The sequence below is a fragment of the Schistocerca gregaria genome, chromosome 3 (genome assembly GCF_023897955.1).
Source record: "Schistocerca gregaria isolate iqSchGreg1 chromosome 3, iqSchGreg1.2, whole genome shotgun sequence".
Lineage (NCBI taxonomy): Eukaryota > Metazoa > Arthropoda > Insecta > Orthoptera > Acrididae > Schistocerca > Schistocerca gregaria.
This window is the reverse complement of record NC_064922.1, coordinates 337,459,714-337,473,269: the sequence shown is the minus strand read 5'-3', so window position 1 is coordinate 337,473,269 and position 13,556 is coordinate 337,459,714. Positions and strand designations below refer to the sequence as shown.

The 13,556-nt window shown below is 38.8% G+C and overlaps 1 protein-coding gene across 2 annotated transcripts in view; it reads left to right on the top strand.

The window, feature by feature from the left end:
• Window positions 1-13,556, top strand: part of LOC126354126 (26S proteasome non-ATPase regulatory subunit 2-like) — a 205,048-nt gene that overhangs the window by 161,382 nt on the left and 30,110 nt on the right. For both annotated transcript variants that reach the window (XM_050003522.1, XM_050003523.1), the window contains one exon: window positions 10,538-10,722. In XM_050003522.1, coding sequence (XP_049859479.1) covers window positions 10,538-10,722 — 185 coding nt within the window. The remainder of the gene's footprint in view (window positions 1-10,537; window positions 10,723-13,556) is intronic.

Here is a 13,556-nt window from a genome sequence, read left to right as displayed (position 1 = left end):
CCTGATGTATCAGACAATGGACTGCCACAAATAAGCAACAGCTGACTTCAGCCATTTTTGTCCTGACGTAACCCAGGAATCCAGTGTGTATCCCTTGTAGCACAGGGGCTCCATCCGTTGTTACACTGGTCAGGCATTCCCATTTTAAACTCATTGACTCTAAGACATTTTCCATGGCTAGAAAAATATCCAAACCCTTGGTTGTGTCTTTTTAATGGTATAAGGTCAAGAAATTCTTCTGTGACACGCAGATTGTCGTTGACACCTCAAATAAATATGATGAGCTGAGATATGTCCGCAACGTGTGCAGACTCGTCAAGAGCGATAGAAAATGAAATGAAGTTTGCCCCTCTCTCCGTTAATTGCTGCTCCATATCTAAGGCCATATCTTCGACTCGGCAAGCAACAGTTAGAGGCAAAAGAGCTATTTTTTAAAATTTTTCTGTGAGGTCTGCAGGACAAATACAAGCCACCAAGTCGACCAGGCAATCCTTGATGAGATTTCCAGCCGCAAAGGGTTTCCCTGCTTTCACAATTCTCAGCAAGCATTTGAAACTTGCACACAAACTTGGCCCACCTGTTACCTGCTCCTACCATGAAAAAAAAGAACACACTATTAATTTTGTACAACCCTGTTTTTTAAAACACTTTTGTCATTTTAACAATTAATTGTTTCATTCATTGAAATTCAAATAAAATACCAACTAAAAAAGATTGGTTTTAGGTTCGTTCTCACTCAGTTCCTTTGAAAAGCCGCCTTAGATGCTAGCAAGGATAGTGAAATGTGGTCGCAAAATAATTTTTTATCTATTGAAATATTTGTGTTTTAATTAATTGAAAACATAGATCAAACTACAGCATATGTTTTCCCATCCATAAAAACACAAATATACAAAAACAATTACTCTTAATGACACTTTGGTGCCCAAGAGAGCATTTGGGATGGCTTTTCAGGAAGCGGCAAAAAATGATGCACATGAAACTGTTTCTTATTTCTGTATGACATGATTTAATGCAGCCCAAATATAAAAATTAACTGAAAAGAAATGTTCCTTGTTGCTGACAATCTGATATTCGATAACTGGCACATTGCTAAGTGGCATATCAGATTATAAAATATAGTTTTATTTATCATCCTTATAAATAATAAAGTCATACGATAGGAAACACCTGTAATGCTGCTTGAAATTTTCTTTCAGTTCTTCAAGCTTTGACTGGCGTTCCTCTTGCGACAAATTTTCAAACTGATATTTGTGTCAGGTATTAAAATGCCATTCAGTCGAGTAATTTTTTTAAAAACATGAGGTTCTGATGACATACTAAACATTTGGCATGATTTTCGACAGCAGTACAAAGGAAATTAATTTCCCACTCGCGTTTAAATAGTGCGGATGCGCCACTCCTCCTTCTTTTTGTCTGCTGCTGTTGACCATCCATCTCGATCCTCTGTAGCCTTACTTCTGCTGACTAACGGCTTTGCGTCACATTTGACTGCTGCTGGTGCGGCGGTCTGTCGTCCTTATGAAGTGCGCGTACAAGGGCATGGTGAGGCACGGCGGGTGGTTGGGCGGTCCGCACAGCCAGATGAGTGACGCGGCTCAGCCACTGCGACAACATACGAATTCACCCGGGGAGCTGGCCACGGGTGATCGCGGGCGCTGGCACCCCGGGGGCACAGTCTGTCCTGGATACTGGTACTTAGAGGGAGCTGACATACAAGCAAGCCTCACATGTGGTATATTTTGGATAGACCTGGCGACTGGAATACCTCAACATCACACAGATAGGGCATAAAGACTGGCTGCGTGTGGATGAACATTCTCATATTGGAAAATGGCACCACCATACTGTCATATGAGAGGTAAGACATGAGGAGGCAGTGTGTTTGTGATGTACCATTGTGCCATCAGAGTTCCCTTAATCTCCAACAGCTGTGGCCTTAAGTCATACCCGACAGTTCCCCAAACCGTGACACCTAGAGTAACATGACGGTGCCTCTCCAAAATGCTGGAAGAATGGAACCACTCCTTAGGTCAGTGCCACACTCACCGATAATTCAAAATTGCAATTCATCATTGAACACAATGTGATGCCACTCATCAGCAGTCCATGCTTTCCAACCACAGCACCACTCCAAACGCAGCCATTTGTGTTCGGATGCTTACAGCAGTCTGTGCATAGAATGGTAGTCTAGCTGCTGCTAGTCTCCACCCTGTGGTGTAAAATGACACAGAATGTTGCAGGGAGTCCATTTCTTGTCTCTGGATGGCAGGTTTAGATGTAAAGGGGTTAAAGTGTGTTTGGTGCACCCTACAGCAATTCTCTGTTATTGTGGTCAGACATGGTCAACCAGAATCTTGACGAAGATTATATTGCTCTCACATTCCCATCCAGTCTAACATCTGGCCATTGTCATGTCCAAATGTGTGTCTCAGGTAAGTGTGCAACGTATCTGTGTTCTGCAATGTGGTCACTCAACATCTGATGCTATTCATCCCCCTTATATATAGACCAATTAACAATTCTAAATATGAACAACACTGCTCTGGTAGGTGTTCTGCCTATCACAGAGAATTTCAACTCTGCTAACCATGTCTTCTGGGCGCTTCCCTTTTTTGTCAGGCAGTGTATATGCAGATCATTAAATTGCAATGTTTAAACATATATTCATAGATAAATAAAGAATAAAAGAAGTAAGAGATTGGTGGAGAAGTAATGTGAAAATTACATATGCATTATGATTTTTGCAAAATAAAGTACTTTTGAAAGAAGGAAATAAGTTGGGACCAGATGGATAGTTAATATGCTTTTTTCTGAATTTCAGTACACATATAAATGCATTCAGGTATTATTTATGGCCTTAAGAAATTTTCAGCAGCTTGTGACATGTGGAGAAGAATAATATGAATCAAACAAATGTCTTCTAGTTCTTTGCTGATCTTCCTTGAACCAAAGCCCTGATGGCTTTCCTTCTTCTCCCTCAATATTATTTTCCTAGCTCTTACTAGACTTGAGCACCTCTGCTTCCACAAAACTGTGTTTTTCAACTTATGTTTCTGCTCTGCTCTGTACTGTATCTGTAACTAGTGATATTTCATCTCAGTCCTTAGACAGATTAATAGTAGACTGTGAGTGGAGCAAAGGGTACTGAAAATTCTTACTAATTTATACTAGAGAAGTAATTTCCCCTTTTCAAACCCTTCAGATAATCATATTGGAATTTTCATCAGCTTTCGGAGAACAAATACCAGGTGGTTATAAATAAACTTTTCCCATTTAACACATTATAACATAGAAACTACTTACCATATGAGTACCAAACTTGGTAGCATTAATGTCCATAGCATGGGGTGCATGATTTCCATGTGTCACAGCACCACCATACAGTTCCAACTATGGTCAACAGGTGTTGTGATCAGTCATCATTATTCATAGTCTCACACGCCTGACCAGTCGCAGTGCACTTGTTGACGTATCAACATGAACTAGGACAAAAGGAGCAGGGAATTATTGATGATGCTCTATTATCAAAACAACAGTAATGCTGCAGCTGAACTTTGAGAATATCATCAGCTAAAAGGATTATGGAAGGGTCCTCTTTCTCCACTGCTGTGCAGAGCATGATGAAGTAGTTCGAATCAATTGGAGAAGTGGGTGTCACTCCAGGAAGAGGCTGATGACCAGTTGCACTACAGTCGGTTGCTGAAATCACTGTTGCTATGTCAGACAACACTGTGTGCAATCCCTGATTGTCAGGCAGTGTGTGTGCTGTGTCACAACAGTTGAAAATTGCGTGGTCCACTGTACAAAAGGTGCTTTGAATCATTCTCAAATTGTACCCATACAAGTTCCATACTGTACTGTGCTTGCACCAAAGGATGCACAACAACATGTTGACTTCACTCTCCACTCTCTCACAAGGATACAGTTGCCAAGGGCTGGCCCTGGACCATCCTATTGATAGATGAAGCTCATTGCCGAGAGTTGAGATCTCCACCTTCAGTCATGGTGCATGAAGTTCATATATATGGTAAACATGTCACTGTATGGTGTGGCTTTGTGGCTACATTTATCATTGGCCCATTCTTTTTTGAACAGGTTTGCATTCAAGTAGCAAAAACATGCAGTGTGACTGGCCAGCCTTACTGTGATATACTTCGCCAGCATGCCATACCTGCCCTACAGAGAGACACTCATTGAACTCAACAGTTTTCATGCAAGATGGTGCCCCACTGCACATTGCTGATGAAGTTCATCTGCTTCTGCGAAACACATTTGGAAATGATAGAATTATTGGCCAATCATTTCCAAATGCTTGGCCAGTGTGATCACCCAATCACACTCCCTGTGATTTCTGGTTGTGGGGCTACCTGAAGGACAAGGTTTACCAGGGGGACATTCACACATGTGCTGATCTGAAGCACAACATATCAAGAGAGGTAGCCAGCATACTTATGGAAATGCTTCAGTCTGCTGTGTTCAATGAAATCCTCTGCTTTCAGACACTTCAGGACACTGTTGTACTCCATATTGAGCCCCTTCTGTAGCATAATGGTACCAGTATGTAATGGTATGATGTACCATAGCAGCACATTTATGTGTTTCAGTTGAATTTACTCTGCATTATTTGTCTTCCCCATGTCCTTGACATTAATGCTACCAAGTTTGGTCCTCATACAATAATTAGTTTTTGTGTTTTAACTATTAAACAGGGAAGTTTAATTGTAACCACACAGCAGATACCCAATCTTGTTCAAACTTTCAGATCATGTAACTGTTGCTTGCACGAGTACAAGATCAAGGACAAAGACTGACCAAATAAGTCTTACATGCTACATAATGTATAATCTCTCATTTAGTTGTTATGTTTTTACAGATAAGTTCAAAAATTCAATCTATCTGAAAATTTATTCCATCATTTTGGTCCTACTTTTTTTCCTAAATCACTTTCATATTGCTCTCTGCATGGTTACTTATAGTTACTATTCATTGTTGGCAACATCACTGCAGATATCTCAATACAAATTACATGAAAGAATGTTGAGTAACGTATGTGTTTCGAATATGATGACACTTTCACTCCCTACATTGTCAGGTGCTGTGAATATTCAAAAAATACTCTCTCTCCATGTAGCCCTCCTTTACTGCCCATACCTCCTCCCCTTGACTCCCACATACTTCCTCTCCCATCTTTCTCCTTTCCTGTCTTTGCTGCAAATTCTTCCCGAGTAATTCTTCATATCCCATTCTTCAGTCCCTCAATCCCATCCTCTCCTAAGCATCATCCGTCCACTCCATCCTCTCTCTGTCCATCCAACCACATCCTTTCCTCACTTCCCATTTTTCCCTCTCCCTAATTTACCTTCCACTCCATTTCTCTCTTTCTTGCTTTTCTTGTGCCACTACCTCTATTTCTCACTCAAGTTGTCTGTCTGTGTGAGATCTGTAGAGAATTAAAAATTTCCTCTCTACTACCTTGTAATCACACAATGACTGAAAGACCTAAATCTTCTTTATTGCTTCTCCATGATAGGAAGACTTGTGCTGCCAGTAGCAGAGAAAACTGGCACAAGTTGGAAAATATTCACTTACTGTCAACAATCAGCTAACAAACTAAGTGTTTTCGAAAATATAAGTAACTGGCTAGATTTAAAAAATCTACACTCCCAGTGACAGCAGGAGAATGCTCATATAAAAAGGCATTACAGTTTAATCGATTTCAGAGGTAGTTGCTCTTTCTTCTGCAGAAGTGTTGAAGGGGAAGGAAGAGAGATGAAGGAAAAGGACTGGTGAGTTTCAGGAAAAGGGATAGAGTTCAGAAAATTTGAGCAGAACCACAGATCAGGGGAGACTTAACAGACAGGGTGAGTAGGAAAGACTGATTTTGGGAACTGCACCAGATGAGATTTGAAAACCTGAGAGCTTAAGGGTGGAAGATAGGGTAACATTCAACACAGAGATTACTGCTAAAATATCATGAATGAGTTAATAAGAGTGAAAAGCGAAGTGCATTACATGTGATAGAGGTGGCAGAGGGATGGCAAAAAATAGACATGTCAGGAAATGAAAGTTGCAAAAAACTAAACGGGAATGAAGAAAGTAATATTTACTGTGAGGAAATGCTGATACCAAATAAATTAACATAAATTAAGGCCAGGTAGGTGGTGAGAAGTGAAGACATGTTGTAGCACCAGTTCCCACCTGCAGAGTTCTGAGAAATTGGTGTCTTGGGGAGGAATCCAGGTGACACATATGGTGAAACAAGTACCAGTGTCATGATGGTCATGTTGTACAGCATGTTCTGCAGCAGAACATTGTGTGTTGCTAGTATACACACTCTGTCTATGCCTGTTCATTCTAAGTGACAACTTGGCAATAGTCATGCTGAAGCAAAAGCCTGAACACTTCATAACAGAAGCCTGAACACTTCATAACAGCTGTTATGTGAATGTGCCATTTCACAGGTGGCTCTCCCTTTGATAGTGTATGTTTTGCCAGTTACACTGCTAGTATAGATGGAAGTAAGAGGGTGCATAGGGCAAGTTTTGCAGCAGGGGTGGTTATAGGGGTAGGAGTCATAGAGTAAGGAGATGGATGCAGAAGGAGCTTAGAGTCTAACCAGGATATTGCGGAGATTGAGAAGCGATGGAAAGCTATTCTAAGTCTGCTGGACAAAATCTTGGACAGGATGGACCTCATTTTAGGAAATGATTGTAGGAAGTCTAGCCTTGGTTAAGTGGCTGATTAACGTGTTCAAGATCTGGATAATACTGAGTGACAAGTGGTGTACTACAGATGTTTTTTGGAGAGCTCAGCAGTACCAGGACTGGATGTCATGGAGAGGGAAATCTGCTCTTGAACTAGGCTGGTGGGGTAATTACAACCAGTGAAGCCTGAGATGAGAATGTTGGCATATTGCTGTAAAGTGTCTGCATCCAAACAAATACATTTGCCTCGAATGCCAAGACTGTATGGGAGGGAACAGTTTACAGGGAATGGATGAAAACTCAAAATGTAAGTAATGTTTTTGTTAGTAGTTGACTATGAACAGGCATGTACAGCTGACCTTCAGAGACGATGAGATTGGCATCAACAAATGTGGTATGGGTTTCAGAATAGGACCATATGAAATTTTACTGGGAGAATGTATTTAGAGACTCCAGGTCATCATAAGTCCATATGACAAAGAGCCGTCAATGTATCTAAACCAAACCAGGGGCCGAAGGCTTATGGATCTGAGGAAAGCCCCCTCCAAGCAACACATGAAAAGATTGGTATAGGAGGAGCCATCGTGGTTCCTATGGCCCTACCCCTTATCTGTATAAAATTGCTTAAGATTAGCAGGAAGGATGTGATAGATTTGGAATCACACTGTTTTGATAGAACTGTAGTATCGTATTTACTCGAATCTAAGCCGCACTCGAATCTAAGCCGCACCTGAAAATGAGACTCGAAATGAAGGAAAAAAAAATTCCCGAATCTAAGACGCACTTGAAATTTGAGACTCGAAATTCAAGGGGAGAGAAAAGTTTTAGACCGCCCCTCCAAATAGAAACAAAGTTGGTCCATTGTAACATGAGACACAATTGAGGTCGAATGGATGAAGATACAGGTACAGTAGTTTGGTTCGAGGGTTCGAGTCCTAAGCTTAACAGTTAAGCTTTACCAAGTAGCCATTGCTATGTGTCAGGTGCTCCGTCTGTATTTATACGGGTACCCTTCCTTTTTCACGTGCTTCCTCTGGTTTGAATCGATTGCTTATTTTGCTTTGATCTGATAAGTGCCGTTCTCTTTGTTATAGGTGTCTATGTCTCTCTAAGCTGAAAATGCATTATTGTACTGTGTCATGCATTGTTTGTCGCATTCTGATAATGAGTGTTTACGACCTGTCGCCGCTCGCGGCATGGCTTGCTTTTGTGTGCGCTGCCGCCACTTACCATAAAAAATAAAAATAAAAAAGAGAGGAATTGTCTCATAAGCGAAACAACTGCAAGAGACTGCTATTTGTTTTTACTTACACTGCTGTTTTCTTTCATAATGATCAACAAGAACCAAATAATAGACTGCGTATGATAGAATTTATTCCGAACGAGAGTTTAGGGAAAATTTTTCTCCGTTTGAAAATCTTTGCAGACGTCTCGTTAGTACGTTACATTCTGCACAGATATTAGTCATCTTAGATTCATGCTTCATTTCTGACTGTATCACTATTCAACATAAGAATAACACAAATATAAACATGACAATATATATTAAAAACAATATATATTAAAAACAAAGATTCCAAGACTTACCAAGCGGAAAAGTGCCGGCAGACAGGCACAATGAACAAAACACGTTTGCTGTTGTCTCACTCTAGTTTCGTAGTATATTAGGCAGACAGGATTTAAATGAGATAGCAGCAACATGAAAGAATATACGGCATAATGTTTATGTTCTTCTACCTTTTCTTTTAATTTATTTACTGACGCATAGATTTTGGCGCCAGGATTTATCTTTGTGCCTGCAAAGCATGCCGGTGTAGTGCTAAGTTAGTTGTGGCGGCACCTACCAACATTTTTCAGAACTTCCGCGTACTTTGCACTTGAGTCTAAGCCGCACACGGTTTTTTGGGTTACAAAAACCAGAAAAAACGTGCGGCTTAGATTAGAGTAAATACGGTACTCACCACTAGTTTACTTTACTGTGTCATATTCACATATTTTCCTGTTTCGCCAGTATCTTGTTACATTATAAAATGAGTGAAGAGGCCTTTTCTTGCTCATTAAGGGGATCATCTAATTCACTACCAATACCAGCATGGAAAAAGGAGGTTCATATTTCATGGGTCTGACAGGAAAATGATGAAAACATATTAAACTGCAGTGCCAAAGATAACCATCTGTTGTGCAGTCTAAAATGAAAGCTGCTACATACACAGGCAAAAGCAAATCCAGTTTAACAAGGGTAAGCAGGTTTTCCCAATCTCCCAATTGCATCCAGATTGTTTTAAACTGTGTATTCTATTATTCTTTGAAGTACTTTGTATACCTCTTTCTGAAATGACTACTAAGACCCATCTGTAAAATGCAGACAAAGAAGTCCAGTCTCAGATACTTGAACTTTTCAAGAATTTTCAGCAAATCTTGAAGTACCTGCCACAATGGTAATCAACTTTTCTGGTCATAGTGTTTATTAAGTACCTTACAGTGTTTGAGGTGATATTCTTTTATTGTGATCCAGAATGCTATATCACTTATGCTGTGCACAGTGCAAATGACCAGTTGGGTGGAGAATTATCTGAGTAAATCTCTCAATATTCATTTGGCACCAAGACTGGCAACTGCTTCATATTGCACATTAATTCATGCACCATAAAACATTTCCCCCATGTGCATGTGTAATAATTCAGGAAGTGGAAAGGATACTAGTACAGCCAGGTACTGTCTTGCATTATTGTGTTAATGGTATCAAACAATGGAAAATGCTGGATGGAATAATGACAGTGTTATGGAAAGGATAGATAGCTACTCACCATATAGAGGAGATGTTGAGTCACAGGTACACACAACAAAAAAACTGTCAAACAATTAAGCTTTTGGCCAAAAAGGTCTTCTTCTGAGTAAGAGAACACACACAGCTGGAAGAGCAGTTGAATTGGAATGGACAGTGTCTTGAAAGGAGGATATAAGATGACCATCAACAAAAGCAAAATGAGGATAATGAAATGTAGTGGAATTAAATCAGGAGATGCTGAGGGAATTAGGTTAGGAAAAGAGACACTTTAAGTAGTAGATGAGTTTTGCTATTTGGGGAGCAAAATAACTGATGATGGTCGAAGCAGAGAGGATGTAAAATGTAGACTGGCAATGACAAGGAAAGCGAGTATAGATTTAAGTGTCAGGAAGTCTTTTCAGAAAGTATTTGTATGGAGTGTAGGCATGTATGGAAGTGAAACATGGCTGATAAATAGTTAAGACAAGAAAAGAATAGAAGCTTTCGTAATGTGTGCTACAGAAGAATGCTGAAAATTAGATGGGTAGATCACGTAACTAATGAGGAGGTACAGAATAGAATTGGTGAGAAGAGGAATTTGTGGCACTTGACTAGAAGAAGGAATCAGTTGGTGGGACATGTTCTGAGGCATCGAGGGATCACCAATTTAGTATTGGAGGGCAGTGTGGAGGGTAAAAATCATAGAGGAAGACCAAGAGATGAATATACTAAACAGATTCAGAGAGATGAAGAAGTTTTCACATGAGAGAGTAGCATGGAGAGCTGCATCAAACCAGTCTCTGGACTGTAGACCACCACCACCACAACAACAACAAGACACACACGCATTCATTCAAACGCAGCCAAAGGCAGTGGTCATATGTGTGGTAGAAGGTCTTTTTATCTACATTATCTGTTCATTGTATATCATATCTGTTACTAGACATGTGTGTACACTTCTAGTGTAATGATGAAACATTTTTATTCTAGGATTTCAGGAGTTGTTTCAGTCTCAGCTAGTAACAAAGTGAACAGATATGTAATACTTTTGCATTTTTTGCAGAGTCGCTATGGTGAGCTCGCTGTACGAAGAGCAGTGCCTTTAGCCATAGCACTTAGTTCCATTTCAAATCCTCAGCTGGCTCTGATTGAAATGCTGAATAAGTTCTCCCATGATTCTGATCCAGAAGTGGCGCAGAATGCTATTTTCTCAATGGGACTGGTTGGAGCTGGCTCTAATAATGCAAGGTCAGACACAACACAGGGGAATTCCTTCTATGTAATAACAACTAACTACAACCAAGAATAAGTAACAGAATCCATTTATAAGTAAGGAGAGTGGAGTTTTATGCAGTTTGCTTTTGTAGTTTAGGTAATGCACTTCTTTTATAACTATCTGGATGAGCCATCTCTTAGATTAGAAGATAGCAAGTTTGGTTTAATGTTCTCCATATCATACTCATGATAAACATTACACTCTAGAACAAAAGTTCCATATATTTTTTTAAATATATATATATATATATATATATATATATATATATATATATATATATATATATATATATATATATATATATTAAAAATAAAGATTCCAAGACTTACCAAGCGGGAAAGCGCCGGCAGACAGGCACATGAACAAAACACACAAACACACACACAGAATTACAAGCTTTCGCAACTGGCAGTTGCTTCGTCAGGAAGGAAGGAAGGAGAGGGAAAAATGAAAGGGTGTGGGTTTTAAGGGAGAGGGTAAGGAGTCATTCCAATCCCGGGAGCGGAAAGACTTCCCTTAGGGGAAAAAAAAGGACAGGTATACACTCGCACACACACACACACACATATCCATCCGCACATACACAGACACAAGCAGACATATGTCTGCTTGTGTCTGTGTATGTGCGGATGGATATGTGTGTGTGTGTGTGCGAGTGTATACCTGTCCTTTTTTTTCCCCTAAGGGAAGTCTTTCCGCTCCCGGGATTGGAATGACTCCTTACCCTCTCCCTTAAAACCCACACCCTTTCATTTTTCCCTCTCCTTCCTTCCTTCCTGACGAAGCAACTGCCAGTTGCGAAAGCTTGTAATTCTGTGTGTGTGTTTGTGTGTTTTGTTCATGTGCCTGTCTGCCGGCGCTTTCCCGCTTGGTAAGTCTTGGAATCTTTATTTTTAATATATTTTTCCCATGTGGAAGTTTCTTTCTGTTTTATTTATATATATATATATATATATATATATATATATATATATATATATATATATATATATATATATATATATTTAAGTAAATGACAAAAGTATTCCACATGGTTTATTAATAAATGAAGTACTGGTAAATTTTCTTTTTATTTTATTTTCATGCACATTACTGAACAGTTTTTGACTATGAAACCATTTTCAGATGCAAATCCAGAAACATACATTAACATAATATCATACAAAGATAAACAATCTCATGTTTTATTATTAAAATTTGTCAAAAGCACCATTTGCATTCACAGAATACATTTGAGTTACCAAGCTTAATTCAGGGTCCAACAACCAAACAGTTTATGCACACAGCAGTGTGACAGTAAGACATTGCTCAAATAGGCAATAAAATTTTTCATTGGTAAAAATGTAATTAAAGAACATTAGGTCGCAGTAACTTAGTGGCCAAATCACAAGGTGTTGAAACTTAACAATATGAAATGCTCCATCACTTGTTTACTCCCACGTAATAACAACCGGAATGGATAAATGTTGTCATTTAAACAATTTGTTGTAGCTGTGGGCCTAGTCGTAACAGAAATCAATACAACCAATGTATTTGTTACAAGAGAACAACAACTGTATTGATATTTAAAACTTTTTATTATATTATTTACTTTTTGTCCAAATTGTACATTTTGTTTATACAGTGTGACTAATTTCGATCTCCCTGATTCATCTTCAGACCTGAATAGTTGCGTCAGCAATTCATCATATCTGTATCAGAATCACACATCAGAATACTATCAATATTCTGTAGTGTGTCTGTATGGCTACATGTTGGCTTTATGTTGGCCATTTGTATACCAGAAATACTCTATGGCATAGAAAGAGATGTCAAGGAGAAACAACTTTGACATATATTTGAGTTGATTTATTGGTCCTCTTCATATTTCCTTGCATGGGTACAATGAGATATAGCACAAGGTAATTTATGATGAGAATATATTCAAATTATATTGTAGACATATTTGAGGAAGACTTAAAAGACCTATTGAAAAGAATAGGCAGCATACTTCACACAGAATACGGCGTAACAACAAACGGAGCAAAGAAAAAGGTGATGAAGTGTGCTAAATGATGAATAGTGAGTTACTTATCATCAAAACTGGCCCTGACACAGTAGTGAAAGAAATGAGAGAATTACATGTAGAAAGGAAGATTACACAAGATGGTCAAAACAAGGAAGGTGCTAGAAGACTTTCTTTAATGAGATATTTACACAGAAATCATCAAAATTTGTGTCCGGAGCAGAGAATTATATGAAAGTAAATTGTGGGCCACAGGAAATATGGAGAAGTGTTAAATGGAACCAATATGGTACTATTGAAGAATATTAAAATTAAGTGGGCAGATGAAGTACAAAACGAAAAAGTACTGATAAGAAAAGATGAAAAAAGAATTCTATAGAACATCCTTACCAGAGAATAGGTGTCCATCTATTTGTTTTCGGTTGACCTAAGTATACAAATTCATCAAATGTTTCTATAATTTATTCATCTCTCTTTACTATTTGCCTTTTGGCATACTGGTTTTATATTATTTTATTCTTACTATAATTAATATTCTGGCCTGCTGTCATAATTCCTCTGTTCATTTCCTCCATCCTCTGCTTCGTATCTAGTGGCTCTAAGAAAATAAAATGTCATCTGCAAACTGAAGGGGGTTAATCAGTAGATCCTTTTATGTGTATTCTTTCTCCACCCAGTTTAATGATCTGAAGACTAACTATGGAAAATAGTTTTAGTGAAACTAGGTCAACTTTTCATAATTCCTTTCTCAAGTTTTAACTAAGACAAATTTCAAAGCTGTTATAATACATGCAGGGACAT